The sequence below is a fragment of the Capra hircus genome, chromosome 19, assembly GCF_001704415.2.
Source record: "Capra hircus breed San Clemente chromosome 19, ASM170441v1, whole genome shotgun sequence".
NCBI classification, from domain to species: Eukaryota; Metazoa; Chordata; class Mammalia; order Artiodactyla; family Bovidae; genus Capra; species Capra hircus.
The window spans coordinates 61,373,000-61,395,017 of record NC_030826.1 but is presented as its reverse complement, the minus strand read 5'-3'; the positions used below and the strand labels follow the sequence as shown (position 1 = coordinate 61,395,017).

At 60.9% G+C, this 22,018-nt stretch overlaps 1 protein-coding gene across 3 annotated transcripts in view; it reads left to right on the top strand.

Moving 5' to 3' along the window:
- AXIN2 (axin 2) overlaps window positions 2,211-22,018 on the top strand; it is a 28,041-nt gene continuing 8,233 nt past the window's right edge. For 2 of the 3 annotated variants that reach the window (XM_018063950.1, XM_018063948.1), the window contains exons 1-4: window positions 2,211-2,379; window positions 4,830-5,762; window positions 13,038-13,178; window positions 19,698-19,800. In XM_018063950.1, coding sequence (XP_017919439.1) covers window positions 4,948-5,762; window positions 13,038-13,178; window positions 19,698-19,800 — 1,059 coding nt within the window. In that variant the 5' untranslated portion in view covers window positions 2,211-2,379; window positions 4,830-4,947. Of the gene's footprint in view, window positions 2,380-2,932; window positions 3,009-4,829; window positions 5,763-13,037; window positions 13,179-19,697; window positions 19,801-22,018 lie in introns of those variants that run through there. The other variant, XM_018063949.1, reaches the window with a different exon arrangement.

Genomic DNA, 22,018 nt, shown 5'->3' with positions numbered 1-22,018 from the left:
GCTTTCCAGTTTCCAGGCAACCGTGCAGGATTACAACCAGTCACATGATGCTGAGGCTGCCAGGGAGAAGGGGAAAATGGAAAACTGTGCTATCTTGAGAAAGGGGCTGGGGAGAAGCAGGGGACTTTGGCTCCTCCTCCAGAAATATCATCAACAAGTAGTTGGGGACCCAGGGCCTTGAGGGGCTCCTGGCTTCTGGGCCCTTGGCCCAGCCCCAGTGCTAAATGTACCACCAAGGGACGGGGCGGGGGAGCGGGGGAGGCGCCGGCCCAAGGTGACCGAGCACCTGTTCTGGAAGCCAGGCTCTCCAAGTGCTCACTGCTGAGAGCGCCAAGGGAACCCGCCCTTGCTCCCGCGGCCCAGGCCTGAGCTCATAGGGAGCAGAGGGCGAGCCCTTTGGTAAAAGCCAAGCCTGGGATGGTTGGGGCCAGGGGGCCGTGGAGGATGGGAGGGGGTGGCAGCTGGGGGGGAGGAGAGCCACCCATGAAGACTGAGGGCCCACTGCCTTTGGCGCCTCCTCTTCCTGGTCTGTTTATTTTGATTTTGGAGTTTGCACTCTCCCTTCCCCCACATGTGTGTGTGTGTGTGTGTGTGTGTGTGTGTGTCGTATATGTACGTTGTGCACACACACACATGCACACACACAGGCTGCTGTTGTTTATACTGTAGATGCTGATGGCAACGCATCCCCTTCCGTATACACTTCTGGTCCTAGATTCACACCCTCTGTGGCCGAAAGGCTCCTGGGAACCCTGGGACAGCTCCGGGCTCTCCTACAGTCCCCCGAGGGGGTGTGCGCCGTTCTGAAAGGCTGGGGAGATGAGAACTGGCTTCCAGCGTCCTCACACGCAGCAGCGGTCCCAATCCAGAGCTTAGTCATCTGGCCACTCTTGTTCACTGGTCCGCCCCAAAGTGGCCAGTGTTTCCTGGCCTTGGACCACTGGCCTCACGCCAGCCTGGCCACCTGGGAGGTGAGCCCAAGGAGCACAGAGAGGCAGATCTTGGGGAGGGCAAAGCCCTGGCGGCTCGTCTTGCAGGAGCTCTGGGCCCTGGTCACAGCCCAGGAGCATCTCGGCCGGCACAGCAGGTCACGGGACGCCCCCTGTTCCTCTCTCCCTGCAGAAACCTACGCAGTCAGAGAAACCTGTTTCTTGCATGTTTTGAAGTCCTAAAGGCCTAATGAAGGTTCAAGGCCCCTCTGCATCCGAAAGGCTTTGCCCTCCGTTCAATTCACTAAGAAGGTAAATAAAGAAACAGAAGAGGTGGAAAGCCAGTGCTTCCCCGTCTGAGGATGCCAAGCTCTCCTCTCCCTTCTGCAACAAGTCTGGGCTCCACCTTTATGTTTTTTAAGAGGAGGAAAAATCAATTATTAGCTCATCATTTGAGAGGTCCAATAGATGCGTAAATAAACAATGTTCTGGGTTTGTGGTATATTTTCTTATTATCCTAAGCGAGATGGTTGTTGGGTGGATGTTGGGGGGACTGAGAGGTGATGGTGGGGTGAGGAGTTTGCACTACATTAGTACTGAGAGTCCTTGGGGGAAAAGACATCTCATGTCTGTTTAGTAGGCAACATCCGGAGGGTGGGAGATGCAGCTGATGCAGAAAGATGGGGGTGTACCTGCTGGGAGGGTCCTGATGACCAGGTCCTGTATGTGGGGTTAAAATCTGCAGGGAGTTGAGGCTGGCTTCCCAGCGAGGCGTCTGGACCCACTTCCAGCCCCCAGGCCTCTGCAGGCAGATTCACACCATCTTTACACACCCACCGACCCAGGCACGTGGGTCCTCTCACAAGCACGCACGACTTCTGGTTTAGGCCTGCCTACCTCCTAGGACACTTAGCCGTCCACCCCTGGTCTAGCACTCTTTTTTTTTTTTTTTAACAAGCTTCTCTAAGCCCAAATTCCCAGGGAAACTTGAACAGAGGTAGAAAAGTGTTTGATGATAGAAAAAAAAACAAAACTCTGCCTGCTTGCAGTTCTCAGAATGGCCGGGATGCTACAATAAACTGTTGCTTTCCCGAGCTGGGAAGGACGGGGACAGGCTGGCGGAGGAAGCCGGAGCAAAAAGGCCAGAGCACTTGAGAGGCGGAACCAGAACTCGGGCCGGGCGCGGGCGGCCGCGGGGGCCCGGCGGGGCGGGCCGGGCGCGGCCCCTTTAAGGCGGGCGGCGCGGGCCGGCCGAGCGCGGCGGGGATTGGCGCGGCGGGATCAGGGCGGCGGGGCGGGGCGCGCGGGGCCGGCGGCGCTTTGATCAGGTCCTGGCAACTCGGTACCGCCGGGCGCCGGGAAGTGAAGAGAAGCGCTCGCAGCCATGAATCGCGGGGCCGCCCCGGGCCCGGGGCGCCCGGGTCCCCCGCCGCCGGCTGCGCTCTGAAAGGTGGGGCAGCGGCGCGGCCCCGGCCGAGCGGCTGCCCCGCGGGCCCCCCGGGCCGGGGCCGAGGGCGCGCCCGGCCGCGTCGCGGGCGCCGGGGACGGGAGGGGCTCCGGCCCGGCCGGGGGCGGGGGGGCCCGGGGAGGGGGCCGCGAGCCGGCCGGGCGCGCAGAGGGGCGGCGGGGGCCCGGGGGGCGGCGCGGGCGCGCCAGGCGCTTACCTCCCTTTCAGGACCGTGCGCCGGCCCGCGCCTTTGAAGTGCACAGTGAGGTCCGCGGCGCAGTTTTTGTTGGAAGCGCCGGGAGGACGTGGGGTGCGCGGAGCGGCTGCTGGAAGCGGCGCCCGCGTCGAAAGCCCGGCCGGCGGGGCCGGGGGACCGGGGGGCCAGGGCGACCGCGGCGGGGCGAGGCCCACTCGGATCTTCCGCAGACGCGGGGCAGCCGGGCGCGCCGCCGCCGCCTCCCTCGCCGCCGGGCTCCCCGCACTCCCTCCCCGGCCGCGCGCCTCCCCATGCTCCCCGACGCCGGGTCCGGCCCTGGGGGCCCTGGGGCCGCGGCGGCGAGCCGATCCGGGGGCCGGGGCCCTGCCCGGGGCGCCCGCGAGGTCTGGGCGCGGAGCGCGCGCGCGGACCCCTGGTGAGTGCGAGGCCGCGGCGGCAGGCGGCCCGCGCGCTTTGATGTGCCGGGCGGCCCTTTGAAGTGGGCAGGCCGGCTATTTCGGGGCGCGCTCCGGGCGAGCGCGCAGAGGGGTGGCGGGCGCGGCGCCCGGCGCTCCGGGGGGCTCGGCCGGGGTGGAGGGGCCGGACGGAGAGACGCGAGCGATCGGCGGGGGCGGAGCGGGGGCAGAACCCCCTCCCCCGGGGCCGCCGCGCCGGGGCGGCGCTGGGTAGGAGTCGGGGTGCGAGTGCGCCGGGGCGCCTTTGGGAGGTGGGATGAAAGGGCGGCGGCGCCCCCTCCCCTCCCCCGCCCCCTCCCGCCGCTCTCTCCTCCCCTCCCCTCCTCCCCTCCAGCCCCCGGTCGGCGCAGAGGGGCCCCGATCGCTGGCCGAGGCTCAGTCTGCGCGCCGGAGCGGCCCGAGCCCGGGGCGCCTGCGTTCCCCGCGTCCCTCTTGCCGCCGGCCCCGCGCCCCGGCCGCCCCGGCCCCTCGTGCGGAGAGGCCGAGCCTCCGCGTCGCCATTGCTGGACCGGCCGCCGCGTTCCGGGCTTCTCTGTGGGCGCCTCCGACCCGCGCCCGGACTTGGGGCTGCGAGAGCTTCCCGGGGCTCCGGACAGTCGGGGTGGACCGGGGCCGTGGGGCGGGGGGCGCTCGACAGCGATGAGAGCCGGGCCTCGGGCCCCCTTCGTCTTCCAGGTAACGGGGCCGCCCCCCCTCCCCTCCGCCTGGGCAGCGCGGCGCTACCGGCGGCCTGAGGCCCCGCGCGGGGGCACCGCACGCCCACCCAGGGCCCCCAGCCTCCGACTCGGGGTCGCGCCCACTCCCCCAGCCCTCCCCTCCGCTCTCCCGAGTTTGATCCTTCCCATGCTGGGGTGAGCGGCTGGTTTATTGGTTAGATAAGACTTTTTGCTTGTGGAAAAAAGAGGCTTGAGGTCAGCAGAGTTTGGGATTCTTGGCACAGGCGGTGGTAGCGTGAGACGGTTTCTGATCCGGTTTTGTAGGGTTTGCGGCTCCGCGGGGGCGGGGGGCAGGGGGCGGCGAATCCTGAGGCTTCTCCGCTCTCTGGCAAAGTTGGGAGATCAAAGCCTTGTCTGAGTGAGTGGATTTCTGGTTTCGGGGAACCGGGAAGACCGAGGTGTAGGCTGAGCCGGATTCTTGGCGGGAGGCGGGGCTCAGCGAACGTTTCCATCTGGGGGTTGGCCGAGGGCCGGGGGGGTTCCAGCTGGGAGTCCGAGAGCCCATCCCGCCCTGTGCTGGGCGGGCTGCTTGCTCGGCCGAGGCTCTTCTGAATTTTTACGGAGTGGGAAGGGGTAGGTGGGGGGGATGGGAACCAGATGCCGGGGAAGGGCACGTTTGGAGCTCGAGTTATCTGTGCCGATAGCCGAGTGGGGGAATTCACCGAAATTGGTTTCACCTGCACACCGCCCGGCGGCTCGGGGCGCGCGTCTTTGGAGTGGATGCTGTCCCAGCGAGGGGAGGGGCGCGCCGTGCTGCCCTGCGCGCGCCGCGGCCGGGTGAGGTTTTGGAAGCTGGTGTCTTCCACCTCCCGGGCCCTCTGCCCCACCTCCCACCCTCCCCGCGCCCCTTCCCCGCCCCCAAGTGGAGCTCAGATTTCGCCTTTGAAAAAGCAGCGTCTGATACTTTAGATGAGCACCTCGCAGATAGCTGGGTTGCTTGATTTGAATTTGAGGAGTTGAAAAGCCTGTTTACTTTCTTGCTTTGATGTTGGGTAGATCTGGTTTTGATTATATCAATACCCTTTTCTCTCCCTCTGCCTCCCCCTCCCTTCCTTTTCTTCCCAGAAAGGAGGCTCAGATGAGTCCCTGCTGACTTGAGAGAGAAAGAGAGACCACGCTGATTGCTGGGAGGAACTGGAAGAAGAAAAAAATTCCTAAACTCGGCGAGAAGAAGGCCCTCGCCATGAGCAGTGCTGTGCTGGTGCCTCGGCTCCCAGACCCCAGCAGCAGCTTCCGCGAGGATGCCCCGCGGCCCCCAGTGCCCGGGGAAGAAGGGGAGACCCCACCGTGCCAGCCCGGCGTGGGAAAGGGCCCGGCCGCCAAGGCCCCGCCCGTCTCCCCCAGCGCCCGGAGGAACGAGGGCGGGCTGGGGGAGCCGGAGGGCCGGGCGTCCCCGGATTCCCCGCTGACCAGGTGGACCAAGTCTCTGCACTCCTTGCTGGGCGATCAGGACGGTGCTTATCTCTTCCGGACTTTCCTGGAGCGGGAGAAATGCGTGGATACTTTAGACTTCTGGTTCGCCTGCAATGGATTCCGGCAGATGAACCTGCAGGATGCCAAAACTTCACGAGTAGCCAAAGCGATCTACAAAAGGTACATCGAGAACAACAGCATCGTCTCCAAGCAGCTGAGACCTGCCACCAAGGCGTACATTCGGGACAGCATCAAGAAGCAGCAGATCGACTCGGTAATGTTCGACCAGGCCCAGACCGAGGTCCAGGCCGTGATGGAGGAGAACGCCTACCAGACGTTTCTGACGTCAGACATATGCCTCGAGTACGTGGGGAGCGGGGGCGAGAACCCAGCTTACCTGAGTCAGGGGGGCCTGGGCAGCCTCAGGCTCGTGTGTGGCTACCTCCCCACCTTGAACGAGGAGGAGGAGTGGACTTGTGCCGACTTCAAGTGCAAACTACCCCCCACTGTGGTGGGCTTGTCCAGCAAGACCCTGAGGGCCACAGCCAGCGCGAGGGCCATGGACACCATGGAAAGCGGATACAGGTAGGCCCTGGGGGGAACGGGGAGTGGGGGATGAGGTGGGCTCTGCAGATGTTTTGAGTTAAGGAGGGTGGATGGATGCATGGTCAGAGGTGCTGCTGAGGCTGACAGAGGTCTGTCTTGCGCTCCGACCGCTGGCCAAGAGCCCTTTGATCTGGCTTTCTGTTGTGGAGAGGGATGCACGCACAGCTAAATACCCGGCGTCTCCCGGTGCCGGCTGCAGACAGTGGCAGGCAGAATGCCTCAATGTGGTTACTTATATCCTGCACCAGTCTTAGAGGGGCAGCGAGAGGGAGAGTCAGTCAGTCACTAAGTGCCGGTTTGGGAAGGGGTCCCTCCTGGCGAGGAGTGAATGGGGCCGCAGAGCCTGCTGGGTTGAGCTGGAGGCCCAGGCAGTAGCGTGTGTGCCCATTGACCGTGGGGGTAAGTGGGATCGTTTGAACTGTTACGTTAAGAGCCAGCAGCTGGCTTAACAACTGGGCTTGTGGCTCCTTATGGAACAAGATGTGACCCCTTCGAGGAATCCTCCAGAAGAGGCAGGGTCCTGTGACTCCCCAGTGAAGGGTCCTGTGCTTTTAGAATCTGCTAATAGGTTATTCTAGGTCTTACATGCTTGCCGCCCTGGGGGGCAGACTCCAGTTGGTGCCTGTGTTGCTCGCTGCTGATGGAGAGTTGGTTCTGGCGGGAGAGGACTTGGGCCCTGGACTGCCTTCTCTCTTGGAGGCTTGGAGGACAAGCAGTTCTTTATAGAACGGCCAAGTCTTAAGATTCTTGACCTTTGGAGGCAACTTCAGACCTCCTGTTGGAATGAGTTTTTCTGTTTCTCTCTCTCTCTCCCCTTCCAAATATCCAAAGAGAATGAGCCTCTGAGTTCCAGGTTGTTGCTGATGGCATGTGGGGGAGGGGCCGGCCGCTGGGCTGCTCTTGGAGCAGCTTATCTCGCTGACCCTGGGGGAAGGGGCGTGCGACCTGGCGGCTGTCTCTGGAGGTTGCCTCCCTCTGTAGGGTCCTGCGAGCCGCGGAGGAGCGGGGAGCCAGGTTTGAGCCAGGAAGCTGGTGGTCCTGGGGTGGCCCAGCTGGGAGGGAAGGGTGGCGTTGGCACCGCCAGGGGGCGCTCCTGCGGTCCTGCGAGCTGGTCTGCCGGGCGGACATCTGGTCCACCACCACCTTCGGTGGGACCCGACTGGCTTGTGCAGGTGCTCCAAGGGTCATCGGAACCGAGTTGTTTCAGCATCTTTAAGCTATGGTTTCGGGCTGTTTGGAGAAAGATGCTGGCTCTGACTTCTGGGGCTGGCAGCTCCAGGCCACCTGCCACCCCTGCCCGTTCCGTTCTGCGGAAACTTGGGGAAAGCCCCAATGGCCTCCGTGCCCTCCAGGCTGGCAGCGGTCGCCGAGGCTACTTAAGGCCTGTGGTCAGGCGGCTTCTCTGGGGGCCTTGAGACAGTGGGGCTTCTGTGTCCCCCCGGGGTCAGGGCCCAGAGCGCCACCTTTGTAAACCGAACCCTGGCTGGTTTTGGAGCCGTTCGGGCTCCTGGGCGGGACCCTCCTGGGACCCTCCCCTTTGTGGGTGGGCAGTCGGGACCCCGCCCCCTCCCGGCCCAGCCTCGGTGTTTCTCCCAGGATTCGGCTTTAAGGGGGTGTCTGCAGGCCGCATCCTCCTTTGTGTTTCATCGGTGTCTCTTTGGTTGGAATTGGTGGGCGTTGTTCATATGTAAATAACAGCTTTTCATTGGCTCCCTGGGTTTCCTACTAGATTCCTGCCTGACTCTATCCCCCTGTTGGGTTGAGAGGCTGGTACCTTACCTGGACTGCATATGTCTCACCTGGGCATTGTCAGGGAGGGATTAAGACCTACCCCAGTAGGTTTTCTTGGGTTTTTTTTTTAAGTGCAAGATACCCAAGGGTGCCTGCGGTTTGTTAGGAGCTGCCTCGAGCTATTCAAAGGCCTGAGGTGCAGCCCTGTCCACCTCTTCCCACCTGGGATGAAGTCTTGCTGAAGCCCGTGTGCCCTGCAGATGAGAGGACACTGTCTCTTCTGCTAATGTCACAGGTTGCTGTTAGGATCGAAATAATGAACAGGAAAGCCCTTTGTAAAGGGACATGGTTTGAACAGACATAAGGCATTATAATTAGCTTGATTTAATCATGCTCACCGTTGGCTGTGCGAAAAGGGCAACCAGGTTCAGGTCTCACTTGCAAAGAGTGAGCCTCAAGTCTTAGCCCACGCTCACTGGGAAGCTTTGAAACAGGTTGGTGTCCTTTTGGGGGGTCTGAAGAGCTCCAGTACCTTAGTCCTTTGTCTCAGTCCAGAAAAGAACTCAGGTGCAATGTGACAGATAAGTGGCTTGTTAGAATAGGGCACTTGTGAGGTGTACAGGCAGGCAGGCAAAGGGGTGCTATGGCCCAAGAGCTCACTGGCTACAGTTGTATGATCACAGGAAAAGTGGGGAGGGGAGAAGAGGTTCTGTGACTCGTGAGTAGACGTCATGCTTCCAGCCTCAGCTCCTCCAGGTTGAGCAGGGGAGTTTTATGGTCCCTGTGTAGTCAAGCTAGTGCACAGGTGGCTGTCTTTTATTGAGCAGAGAGCTTGTCCCAGGGCTCCTGAGCTCACCAGGCTCACTGAGCAGGATGTGGGGCTCAGGCCAGCATTGCTTTACTGTCCGGGGCGTGCCCAGTGCTGCCCTTGGTGGCTTTGTTGCCAAGCAGGTGTGCTGTGCCTTTCTGAGTGGTCTGACTTACGGGTCTCCCGCAGCTCTTCTTCCCGTCCCCTGTGGGAGCAACTGTGTCGTCACCGGCTTTGTCCTTCACTCTGCGCCCATCAGTCTCAGGTGTCCCCTCCCCCGCCCGACTTCTGGTATTGTTGAACTTGTGTCTGAGTTCCCAGCTGGTTCCTGGCATGTAGGGAGCACCTCCAGCTCAAGTCTGCCTCCCCTCCACTCCTGAAGCCAGGTCCCTGGCCTACGGACTGGCTCGGTGTGGTCAAATGAAAGAGACAGAGTCCTGCTGAGGGCTCCCTGTCACCAGCTGTTGAGGAGCAGGCTTGGCAGCCGGATGCCAAGGGCACCAGCTGGTCCCCAAGCCCTGAGTTTACCTTGGGCACTCAGAGGAGCCTCACTTTTAAAGACCTGTGTTTTGTTCTTACTGATTTGGTTGGGTTTCGTATAAAGGGGCTTCCCTGGTGGCTCAGACAGGAAAGAATCCACCTGCGCTGCAGGAAATGTGAGTTCGATCCCTGGGTTGGGAAGATCCCCTGGAGAAGGGAATGGCTACCCTCTCCGGTGTTCTTGCCTGGAGAATTCCATGAACAGAGGGGCCTGGCGGGCCACAGTCCATGGGTCACGAAGGGTCAGACACAGACTCACAGGAGAGGAGACAGGGTCCTCGGAGGAGGGGCACGCACACACCCACCCACGCACACCCGCGCGCACACACGTGCTCCCTGCCTCCCTGGAGGACAGCGGCGTGCTGGGGGGCTGGCCTGGCGCTGGGACGCGCTCTCGGTGGTCTCCCGTCTGTCACTGGCTCCCCAGCCTCATGGCCTCAAGGTGCATCAGGGGCCCAGCAGGTGTTCCCTGCCAGCTCCCAGTGCTTCCTGTTCCCTCGAAGCCATCGCTGATGGGGCCCGTTTCTGTGGAAGCCACTGGCGTCCCGCTTGGCTTCAGTATCATGGGAGACCGTGATGCCCGAGGGAGGCTGTGCTGGGAGCCGCCGAGCGGGGCGCTGTGCCGACGCGCGCCCGCCTGCGCACTGGCCTCGCCCTCCACCACCCCCACCTCGCTTAGAAGATGCTGCTGCTTAGAAGATGCTGCTGCGGGAGGGAGCGTCCCCTTCTGGGTGGGGACTTGGTGAGGAGATCATTAGAGGGCTTCTCTGAAGAGAAGAGCCTCAAACGCACAGCCTTAGAAGCCAATGTGTTTGAAGGTGCGTTGTTTTGAGAGGGGCCCCAGAAAGGGGTCCCAAAGGCCGGGTCTGCTGTCTCTGTATGGGCCTGGCCCTGGAAGGGATCGCGTGGAGATAACGGATAAGACCAGGCCGGGGGCGTGAGGAGCAGGGTGCCAGGGGCCTCTGCCCCCTGACTGCCGAGGCCCTGTGCGCGCTGAACCCGCGGGCCTGGGGGTGCCCAACGCGAGCGCTGTCCCGGCCTCTGCTCTCCGGAGGAATCAAAGGGGCTTGCAACAACTGGGAGCACCTCGGCCCTGAAGAAATAATCCGCATCTGGGTACAATTACTGTAGCCTGGTTGAGTTTCTTTCTTGTGTTTTAAAGCGATCACAAGAAAGGAGTTCTAATTCATTTTCTCCAAACTTTGTGGTGCTCTTGACAAAGTTCTGGGTTTTTTTAAAAAAAGAAAAAATCAAGTCTGTGTCTCTCCCTGCGACTCAGCCACCTTCCTCTGCGTCGTCTTGTGATGATGGAAGGAAAATCCCTGTACTTCACTGCAGGGACTGAGCGAAAAGCGGTATATTCCGCTTGTAATTGCTGGCAGCACAGTAGCCCTCTATGTTGGAAGGGAGGGAGCCCAGTTTACTTTGGGGCCGGGTGTCTGGCCGGGAGCGCAGAGCGGTGTCTGCATGCAGTGTCTGCGAGCAGCACCTTGCTCTGCTGGGGGTCTCAGCCACACCGCCCCTGCAGCCCTCGCCTGGCAGTGGGGATGTGTGAGGACCACAGAGATAGTGACAGGCGGGCAGGGGCCCGAGGCTATTTAAGGCGGTTTGGGCTCCTTTGATCTCTGTGTTACATACACCTCTTAGATGAAAAACCCGTTCAGCAACCCACTGTGTCCTAGGTCCTTAAAAAAGGGAGTATGGACAAAGCTGTGAGCTTCTGCCCCACACGCCAGGCAGTGCTGGGGGCCGGCCGTGCTCTCTGCACACACAGGACAGGCCTTCAGGAGGGAGACACACCAGCGCTGTGCAGTCATCCTGATAAATGCCGCCCAAGAATGCCTTGTTTTTGCTGGTGGGTGGTTTTCTGGAGACTGACCATGACCCCTGTAAACAGCGCCCTTGGAGGGTGTTTCCAGCCCCAGGCCAGTGGCTGTGTCTGAACCGCACCCCATGTCCGTGAAGGCTGTGACACCCCAGGACACCCAGCTGGCTGGGACCTTCCCAGTTCCGCCTGATGGAGCCCCTGAGGGCCGGCATCTCCTCCATCCTTCTTGTTCAGTCGCTCAGTCGCGTCCGACTCTTTCGTGACCCCATGGATTGTAGCCCTCCAGGCTCCTCTGTCCGTGGGATTTCCCAGGCAAGAACCCTGGAGTGGGTTGTGATTTCCTCCTTGAGGGGATCTTCCCGACCCAGGGATCAAACCTGTGTCTGTTGCATCGGCAGACAGACTCTTTACCACTGAGCCCCCGGGAAGCTCCATCCTGCTTTGAGGCAGGGGCCTGTCCAGGAGATTGGAGCTTTGGGCCACTTTAACATCTTGGGCGACCCCATATCCTGCCCCCACCCACTCCTTGGAGCCACCTGACCACGGGGAAGCGTTTTCTTCCCACTGCCCTCCTGTCCCGCCCGCAGTGGAGACGCCGCAGAGCACGCCTCCTCGGGTGTGCTCGCACCAGCCGCCCCTCGCCCCGCCTCTGCTCTGGGAGGACCACGGGCCTCTCGTCGGCGGTCCCCTCCTCCCTCTTTCTCCTACCCTGCTGTCTGGAAATGCCACACTGGAGACGTGGGCACCAGTTCCAAGCCATGGAGGATCCCCCGGCCTGCTGGCATCAGCACCGAGAATCCGGGCCAGGCCCGCACCCTCACAGGTGGAGCGGCGGGGCCGGAGCGGCGGGGCCCGGCAGGGGGGCCCGGCCCAAGGTGCCCAGTGGGCGCACGCCACGCTCCTTGTGCGCACTTCCTGCTCGCTGCTCGGCCACCTGCCGTCTCAGAGATCCAGCCTCGCTAGACCAGCAGATTGGGGATCTCTGTTGCCATCAGCTCCTCCCGGACCTGACGTGGGCTCCACGTGGCCGCCCCCCAGAGCGTGGCCCCTGCCTGGGACTCCGTCACTCCCCGGGGGCCTTGCCAGTAACTGGGCGGCAGACAGCCCTTGAGCACCTCCTGCGCTGCTGGGGGTGCAGCAGGGAGGAGACGGCCCCCACCCACACTGAGCCCCGAGCTGATGCTGGTTCCGTCACTCAGCCGTGTCCAGCTCTTTGCGAGCCCATGGACTGACCAGCATGCCAGGCTTCCCTGCCCTTCACTCTCCTGGTCTGTGCTCAAACTCCTGTCCGTTGAGTCAGTGATGCCATCCAACCGTCTCATCCTCTGTCACCCCCTTCTCCTCCTGCCGTCAGTCTTTCCCAGCATCAGGGTCTTTTCCCATGAGCTGACTGTTCCCATCACTGGTGGTAGCTCTTGGCTTTACTATCGTCTCTAAACTGAGGGTTGGGCCAGGTCACTTACAGGGTCCGCTCTGCTGTGACGTGTTACAGCTCCGAGTGTTACCCGTGTGCTTTGTCGCTGCAGCCGGAGGGCAGGTCCCGAAGGCAGGACCGCCCGCCCAGCCTTCGTTCCAGCCGCGGTGCCCACCCTCCTCGGGGCTCTTCTGCCCAGCTGTGCAGCAGCTCCCTGCCCACCCCTCACCTCAGTCTGACCCAGGCCCCCTGGGAAAGCCAGAGGCCTCTCCCCAACCCCGCCGCCGCCCAGGGTGGAGGACCTGCTGCTGCCCTTCGCTTCCCTGGCCCCCATCCAGGGTCACCGGGCCCCCCTGTCCCAGGGAGCGTCCCCACCACCCCGCCGGTCCCTCCCCTGGGAGCCAGACCCCCGCCACAGGTCGGTCGCCTTGCCTCTCACACTGGAGCGTCTTTTGACACTGAGGCTAGTCCTGTGTGAAGAAGCAGAGAGATGGGCTGAGGGGGAGTTGTCCGGATGGGTCCCACACCCACTGGCTGCAGTTCTGTGACCCAGGGCCCCCTGGGCACGTCTGAAATGGGCACGCGACCTCTTCACCCAGGTGCCCTCGAGGATCAGATGAGGTCACGTGTGTAAAGGGCTGCCTCACTTCGTGGGCAGGGACGCGCCGTCTGCCTGACTCACTCCTCGTCATCCGCTCGCCTCCCCTCCAGGAGCAGAGTCCTCGGGAAGTGTCCCCCCAAGCCACCTCTGGGGCAGAGAAGCCCCCTGCTCTCTCCCCAGGGCAGGTCAGCGGCTCCACGGGCCCCCGTGGGCCTGTTCACTGCCCAGAGGATCAGTGGGCCCTGGGCAGCAGGCTGGGGGCTGTCCCGGGGTCTCCCAGGTGCCCCGGGCTGGGGCGAGAGTCAGGATGCGCAGCTGTGCCTTCCCCGCAGGTCCTTCAGGAGGAGCGACCCCGTGAACCCGTACCACGTGGGCTCCGGCTACGTCTTCGCGCCAGCCGCCAGCGCCAACGACAGCGAGATATCCAGCGATGCGCTGACCGACGACTCCATGTCCATGACGGACAGTAGCGTGTAAGCGCCTTCTGCCTTCCCACCACGTGCCCGGCTGGCAGTGTGGCCCGCCGGAGCAGCGGGCAGGGTCCTCAGCCGGCGTTTGAAGCCCACCTGCGTCCGTGTGGGCGTCTGTTGGCTGGGACGGGAGTGAGCCGCTGGTGTGGCTCAGCGTTAGTGCGGGAGGGTCCCTTGGGAGCCTGGGTAGCTGGAGGTTAGAGCCTTGAATGGGATCGGAAGGTATCTTCACAGAAGACAACTGAACTAAGGTAGAAGGTTAAGGGCAATGCCTGTAGGTTCCCTGAGTGCAGACACCCCCCTTCTGCTTGTCATTTCGCCCCCTTTCCCTGTGGGCAGAAGAGCTTGGCGGGCCTTGAATCCAGGTGTTGCTTCTGCAGAACGGACAGGTGGGAGGCAGGGGTTGCGGGAGACTGTGTCTGGGCTCAGTGACGGCGGAGTCTGGAAGCCGGAGTGCTCCCCAGGCTGGAGGCCCGAGTGCTCCCCAGGCCGCTGCGTGCGATGCCCCCTCTCGGACGGCTCAGTTCAGCAAGCGCCCGTGTGGTGCCTGCTCTGTCGCTGGGCGTTCTCTCCGGAGTCGTCTCAGATCCTGGCTCTTCTGCAGGTGGACAGCTGGGGCTCCTGAAGGCAGTCCCAGCCATCAGGGTGGTCGGATGAGGTCAGCGGGCCATGGGCAGGGTCATGCTTTGAGCTGGAGGTCGTTTGAGGTCGTGCAGTGGTGACCTCTGTGGATGGAGAACAAGGATGCTCTGTGAGTCTCAGGTGGGTGGGGGTGGGGTGGCGGCTGGACCAGACATCCCCATATCCTGCCAACTTTGACGATTCTGATTCAAGAGGCTCAGAGGTGGAGCCTAGCTGGGAGCCGCCGCTCTAGAAATGGTCTTTGGAGAGTCTTCCTCAAACGCTCTGGAGAAGAGTCTTCTGCTGAGGGGGCCGCTTTCTGCAGGCAAGCCTGTGGGGCTGGAGTCGCTTCTGACACACGTATTTCCAGGCTGTCCCTTTTGCTTTCCCAAGGCTTCCCAGCTCTTCTTCCAGTTTGCTTGAAACGATCTGGTTTCCATAGGCCAGCGATATGTTGCTTGGCCTGCGGCATGGGGCGGATTGAGAGGAAAGTGGACGGGTTGGTTTGAGACTTGACTGTTGAGTTTCCTGGTGGCTTTTATTGTATCCCCTCAGATTCCCCCGTTAGTAAAAGGAGAGAGACGTTTAAGGTGAGATTTAACACAAGAATAGCTCTCTGGCTCGAGTGGAATGGAGAGAGGGAAACCATCATTCATCCAGCACAAAGAGATGAGGGCTCTTACAGAGGTGAGGCTTCCACAGTTATTGTACTTGGAGAACACATATTTCTTAAAACAATGTTTTTGCTCTCTCCTTATTGAATAGTATTAGACAAGATATATTCTGTTTCTTGGTCCAGATAATTAATCTGAAGGTCTGTTTTCATACCACGTTGTAATATGATCTCACAGAATTCAACATTGTATAAGGCTTTCTGCCCCCAGGAGGCTTCTGGTGGCTCAGACAGTAAAGGATCCGCCTGCAGTGCAGGAGACCTGGGTTCGATCCCTAGGTCAGGAAGATCCCCTCGAGAAGGGCATGGCAACCCACTCCAGCACTCTCGCCTGGGAACTCCCATGGACAGAGGAGCCGGGCGGGCAGCAGTCCCTGGGGTCACAGTCAGACACGCCTGAGAGACCCAGGTTCCCACTTTCGCGCTTTCTGCCCCTAGAGGCACTGATGCCTCCCGGCCCTGAGAACACTTCCCCCCTCTCTTCTTGGCAGTGCCTGTGTGCTCGTTTCTAGCACCACTTTCCCTCTGGTTCATAACTAGAGTGTGGACTGCATGGGAGTCAGTGTTGCGTGCAAAGTGGGAGTGTAAGTTGGGTCTGAATGAGGGTATTGAGTGAATCTCCTTAGTTAAACATAGTTGACTTAAGACTGTGAGGCTTCTGTTTAGTTTTCTTAGAGATTATTTTTGGCTTGCCTCCTGCTCTGCGTCACCGAGGTGTTATTCTGGGTTTGGGATGAGATAACTTGGGTGTAGTCCCCGTACCTGGCTGAGCCTCACAAGACCCAATCAGGAAAACTGGCCGCCGCTCATGACTCTTGGACGGGGCAGGAAGGCCCGGTGCTCCTGTAACTGATCCCGTCAGAGACAGAACTGAGGTCCAGCCCACAGGCCCTGCCCTCAGCCTGCTGCCGCTCCCCATGTCAGCAACCGCAGTGATAGGGACCAGATGACAAGGAGATCTTTGAGCTACCCTGAGTCTCTCTTTATTAGTGACCACACAGCTTTCCTTTTTAATGACTTAGTGAAGCGTTAGTTGCTCGGTCGTGTCTGACACGTTGCGACCCTGTGGACTGTAGCTCACCAGGCTCCTCTGTCTGTGGACTTCTCCAGGCAGGAATACTGGAGTGGGTCCCTATTCCATTCGCCAGAGGATCTTCCCGACCCAGGGATCAATCCCAGGTCTTCTGCGCTGGCAGAGTTGCCAGGGAAGCTCCAATGACTTAAGGTCTAACTCCCCCCCGCCCCCGCCCCCTCTGCCCTCCCCTCTGCCCTCCCCTCTTCTTTAGACCCTGCCCAGAAAGAAGGCATCCCCAGAGGTGACTTCAAAGCCCTTACCCTCCCCACCTTTAGCTAAAGCGCTGTAGATTCAAGGCGCCCAGAGCGTAGGAACAAGTCAGCTGTCCTGGGTCAGCATGTGGGCCAGGAAGGTCCCAGTGGGTGGAGAGGCTGAGGCAGACCCCTCACGCAGCAGCCGCTCTCTGGGTGCCCACAGTGGGTGCCCTGGGTCCCAGGCGGCAGGACCCCAGGGCGGGGTCTGCTCCCGCCTCGGCACGGCCCCCTTGAACGGGATGAGTAAACCAGGACGCCAGGGCCGGGGTTGGGGGCGGCCTGAGGCCCACGAACTTGAGCCTGCCTTCCTGAGGTCAGTGCTGGGGGCAGGGGTGGTGCGTGGCTGTGGCTGCCCAGCCTCGAGAGCAGCTCGCTGGATGCAGCCATCTGTCCCGTTGCACGTGCTGACGCCCCTGGGCCCACAGTTCCCATCAGCGTGGGGCTGCCTCCCGCTGCCTACGCAGGGGTGGACAAAGGGTCTCAGGATGAGAGCTGCTCTGACAGGCGGGACCCGGCTTGGAGATCCTAGGGGTCCTGGGCCCGTCGGCTTGGCAGACACGGAAAGCCTGCTGGGCGAGGCACTTTCTGGCCGCTGGCCCGGCGCCGGGCGGATCCCCGGCTGGGATTAGACCCTCTTCAGCTCAGCCAGTTGTGGCCCGGCACGGTGAGGAGCGCAGGGGATGAAAAGCTGAACTGAGTCGTTTTCAGCCCATTGTCCATTTGGGGAAGCTCAGGGATGAGAGGCAGCAGACCCCTTTGAAATCTCCTCACACGAGTGAATAGGACCCCCATAAAGCATGAAAAGGGCCCTGCTGCTGCTCCGGGGCACAATGGCCAGCAAGGGGTTGGCCGCCCTGCTGGGGGCTGGGGAGGGGCGCAGCTTGGGTGGGGGGGACGGGGGTCACGGGCCGCCTTCAATAGACTCCAGAAGGCTGGAGTTCATTAGACTCAAGGGGAAGCCTTGGTCTCATTTGCCACAGAACCAATGAAGTCTGGGGACCTCTGCCTGAGGCTGGGGAGAAGCTGGGCTGGGCAGCCTTGCCCTGAGTGTGTCCAGGGAGCCTCGGGGGCCAGAAGGCCAGGGCCTGCTCCCCACTGCTGGTTCCCCGCTAAGCAGAAAGTCCCATTAAAGATGGCTGGGGATTTGAGTCTTCACACAGGCCTCTGAGAAGGCCGTTTTACGAGCCTGTTGTTCTAAAACCTACATTCAGAAGAAATGACTTTTTAAAATCTTTTATTTGAAAGTTAGACTCCCAGCCAAGTCCTCAAGCCCAGTCCTTGGGCAGGATTGGTGGGGGCTGGATTCACCAGGAGCAGCAAGTTCCTGCCACCCGAGTGTGGCCTCTGTGATAGGAAGTGAAAGTCGGGAGGCCAGCGTGGAGGCAGCACCCTGCCTTCTCTCCCTGCACAGAGCTGCTTCTGAAGTCGGTGTCTGCTCGGGACCTCACAAAATCTGCCCGAGATGCGTTTCTTGCAGAGGGTGGTCCAGGTCATTTTATTTATTTTTACTTCCTCTTATTTATGGGTTCATGCTGGTCCCCGGGGAAAGCATCTGAGTGAACTTCACATAGTGCCTCATCTTACAAACCAGCCTTTTGATGTTGGCTGTGATCAGAGGCTGCCCTCGGAGTGGTGGCCAAACGGAAATGCAAGTGGACACGTGTGCACGTGAGCCCGCTATTTCAAAGCTGCCGGAAACCGACATTCAGGTCAGGCCGGGCACGGCCCAGTCAGAAGGCTAAGCTAATTGGCTTGGCTTAAATGGCAGCTAAGTGGAGTCCACACTTCAAAACTGTGCTCCCCAGAAACAGCTGGGCCCGGCAGCAGGCTTGTTAGCTAAAATGTTTATAATTAAAGGAGACTGTTCAGGGACCAAGACTTGGGCGCACATCAGCTCACAGTCCTGAGAAGCCAGGAAACTGATCACAGACTTTTATAGAGCCTGGATGAAAAGAAGAGAGGCCCCCTTCTGGAATGAGGGGCTGTTTTGGAAGAAGATGCTTGGCTGTGGGGAAGAGGGGGGTGGATTGAAGCCACGTTTCCCTGAAGGCGTCTGGGAAGCCTCTGAGCTGGGTTAGAAGCTCCCTTTTCTGCGCTGGTTGTAGGTTTTCACACCAGCAGCCAGACCCTCCACCTGCCCCAGGTGCAGGGGCTGCACTGGGTGTGGTCACGGGGTGCTTCCAGAACTCACGTATTCCTCTGCCTTCGGGTGGCCCGTGCCGTGCTCCCCCACCTCCCTTTCTCAACTGCCTCCCCAGGTCACCTTTCTGTCCCCTCTTAGAGGGAAATGTGCAAGCCTTAGCACTGCTTTCATCTTGGGAGGCAAGGGGTGAGGGGCAGAGGCTGCCAGAGGGCGCTCAAGGTCAAAGCCTTGGAGGGGCCGGTGGGGCCCCTGTGTGCCTCACAGGGAGATCCCTGGCGTGTCCAAGAGAGTTGCTGGCAGGATGTGGACCTTGTCTTGCAGTCCTGGGGCAGCAGGAGTTAGTCAGACCAGCGTGAGACCCAAGCTGTGGGTCCCCACTGTCACCCCCAGCCCACAGGGGATTTTAGGTGGGGGCAGGGTAACCACCCAGGCTTCCCAGCGGGCGCTAGTGGTGAAGAACCTGCCTGCAATGCAAGAGACAGAAGAGATGCGGGTTGGACCCCTGGGTCACGAAGATCCCCTGGAGGAGGAAATGGCAGCCACTCCAGTATTCTTGCCTGGAAAATCCCATGGACAGAGGAGCTGGCGGGTTACAGCCCTTGGGGCCACTCAGAGTTATACCACAGTATATATACAAGGAGGCCTGTTGGCTTTCTTAGACACAACCGATGCTACCCCACCACTGACAAGTCAGGGGCCTAATGACAAAGAAAATGCCAGGGAGAGGGAAATAGCCAAGCAGCTCATTTCAACATTTGCTGCCTCAAAGGATGATTCAGTATGCAAGCGTCTGAACCCCGAGGCTTTTGTAAATAAGTGGCTTCCGAAAGGAAGAGCATTGGGGATATAATCACACCTTGACCATCCAACAGCTTCCAAGAACAAAAGTCTTTTATTTTTTTACAAAAGTCTTTTAAAAACGTCCTCGCAACTCCAGGTCCTGCTCTCAGTGAAGACTGGGCAGAGTGGAGGAGGATGTGGTGGTGGTGGTGTTTTTAAACCTCTTCCATTTGCTTTCCAAAAGATATAATGTGGCCTGGATGTGTTGTCTGCTTTGCAATATTATGAAAAATTAAAAATAAAAAATTATAAAACTCTATTCAATTTTAAAAAATAAATAAAAAATAAGATGTTATCTGCTCAGTCACCTCTGTGCGGGACCTTCATTCCTACCTGAACACCCGGGAGTAGGGGCTTTCTCTTTACCACCTTGGTCATGGATCTGAGAGTCCGATGGTTGGGGGCAGTAGGGCTTGGAGCTGAGGGAAGGGAGGAGGCCAAGGACGCCTGCTGGTGACTGATGGGAGGGAGACGTTCGGAAACAACCGGAGGTGGACTGTTAGAATTCTGCACCCCTCCAACAGCCCGGCTCAGACTCCCGTGGGTCTGGTCCCCGTCCTTTCAGCACCGCCTGGTGTACTTTAAGGCCCTGGCCCCCGATTCGGGCTAAGGCACCGCGGTGGCAGCAGACCACTGGAGGAAGCGAAGGGTCTCCGTGTCCTGCTGGGGGCCCCCCCCTCCGCGTGGCCCACTCCTAGGACCAGAGCCAGACGGGCGCTCTTTCTAGGCTGGCGCTTCTTCCCCGAGAGGCCTGAGGGGCAGGGCGCCTGGGTCTCGGCTTGACGTCCCCTCAGGGTCCACCAAGGCGCCCAGGGACGGGGGTGGGCGGGGCGTCTGTCCTCCGTGGGAGCGCCGGAGGGCGCGTGCGCCAGGGCGTCCTCGTGAGCTGGTGGGTCCTGTCCTTCGTCTCCCTTAGAGATGGCGTCCCTCCCTACCGCGTGGGGAGTAAGAAGCAGCTGCAAAGAGAGATGCACCGGAGCGTGAAAGCCAACGGTCAAGTGTCCCTACCTCACTTCCCGGTGAGTGCGCCTGCGCGGTGGGGGATTGGCCTACTGGGGGCGGGGCCTCGGGGGCGTCTGCCGGGGGCTCATAGGGGTGGGGCCCGGGTGAATGCGCCTGCGCCGTAGGGGGGGGGGGTGTGAGTCTGCTGGGGGTGGGGCCTCGCGGGGGGGGGGGGCGGTGAGTGCGCCTGCGTGGTGGGGTAGGGGGAGTCTGCCAGGGGCGGGGCCTCGTCGGGGCAGGGGGCGGGCCCTGTGAGTGCGCCTGCACGGCGGGGGAGGGGGAGTCTGCTGGGGGTGGGGTGTGCCCGGGGCGGGGCCTCAGGGCTCTACCGGGGCTCGTGGGGGCGGGGCCCCAGTGAATGCGCCTGCGTGGTGGGGATGGGGGAGTCTGCCAGGGGCGGGGCCTCGTTGAGGGTGGGGTCTGTCAGGGCGGGCCCCTGTGAGTGCGCCTGCGCGGTGGGGGAGGGGAGTCTGCTGGGGGTGGGGTCTGTCGGGGGCGGGGCCCCGGTGAGTGCACCTGCGCGGTGGGGGAGGGGGAGTCTGCCGGGGGCGGGGCCTCGTGGGGCAGGATCTCGTGGGGGCGGGGCCCGGAAGAGCCGTCTGCACAGCGGGTCAGTTCCGGGAACAGGAGGAAGGGAAGGCCCACCTGAGAGGTGTGACGGGGTTCATCGGGGTGTAATCCCGTTCAGGGGACCTCAAGATGACCTGTGCGACCCTCTCCATTTTCTCAACAAAGAGTTCTCTAAGACAAAGAAACCAAGACAAGAGGTTCCTTCCCAGAAACCAGGCCCCAAAGGGCGGAAGGTGATGCACGCTTTGTGTTGGGCGGCTCTGTTGGCTCCTTCTCCGCAGAGACCAGAGCCGCGCTGGGCGCCTCGTAGGTCTCCCTGAGCTCCTGTTGACTGAACCAGGAGGCTGGGGGAGTCTGCCTCCTGCCGGGGCCAGCTACACCCCGGCGCCCTCTCCTCGTGTGGCCCGCCTGGCGTTGTCACCTCGGCCAGTGTTCCTCTTTGTACTCGGCCATTTTTGCTCCAAAGCCTTGGAGATCGGTTGTCCCTCCTGTTTCCAGCCGCAGAACATGGCTTAGTTACCTGCCTGTTGAATCTGCAGTCAGTGTTTGAGGATCCATGAGCGCTTCTTCCTGCTTGAGACGAGAGGCCAGCGGGGTGTGGAGGGCTTTTCAGGGACGTCCCTGACGATTTCCAGGTCCTGGAGGGCAGCCAGCCCCCGGCCCCGCAGGGGGCCACCCTACCCCGTCTAACTGCTCCCTGGGGAAGGGAAGAGAGTGCCCAGCTCAGAGCAGCATCTGTTTCCGAGTCCTTCCTGCCAGCCGCAGAGAACCCCACTGGCCCACTGGTTATGTCGCATGTGGAAAATGAGCTCATCGAATTGCTGGTCCCATGTTGCATTGGTGTGTACAGACTGTTGCAACTTCTCTCCAAAGCTCCTGGAACAATCCAGGGCACTCAAATTTGTGAAAATAGCCGATGAAGGTGGCTTTTCTGGGGACCTCTAGCGCCCCCCTTCTCAACCACCGTCTCTTCACCCCAATACAACAGTATCCGTGAGATGCATATGCTTTGACTTGGTAGAGCCAGGGTGCTGGGGGGAGTTTTGTGCGTTTAAGAGAAGTTCTGTTGCCCAGGCTTGTAAATTACATGATTTTTGTCCTGGGGAGTGCAAACCGGTCTTCTCCAGCAGGCAGCACTTTGCTGGGGTGTGGGGGGCCTGCATGGAGCCAGCCTGGGTGAGAATGGCAGCTGTCTCCAGATGGGCCCTCCCCTCCTGCTGTCCTGTGGCTCAGCAGTTGCCGTGGTGAGGCTCAGTTCTTTGCTGAGGTGGGGAGATGCTCGCCTCTGCAGGTTGGCTTTCTGTTGCCCTCCTCCCCCCTCAAGAAAAGGGCCAAAGCAGGAGGGAAGTGGGGGGAGGAGGCAGAAGGACCAGGGGTGGGAGTGGGGGGGCTCAGGACGACAGGAGGGGACAGAGGGCCGGCGGCGGGGGTTCTCTGTCGGCTGCTCTTGGCAGTGTTCTGGTGCCTTTTTATATTCTGTGCTTGACTTGGAGATGTTCCCTTTTCCCTTGATAGATCAGCTTCAGGCAGCCAAGCTCAGCAGTGTTCTGCTACTAGCCTGCAGCAGCTTTCTTCATTTTCTGTACAAAGAGATGGGAGGAGGGGTGGGCCGGAATGAGGGGGGTGGGTACAGTGTTAGACAACACCACCTCAAAGGTGCACAGT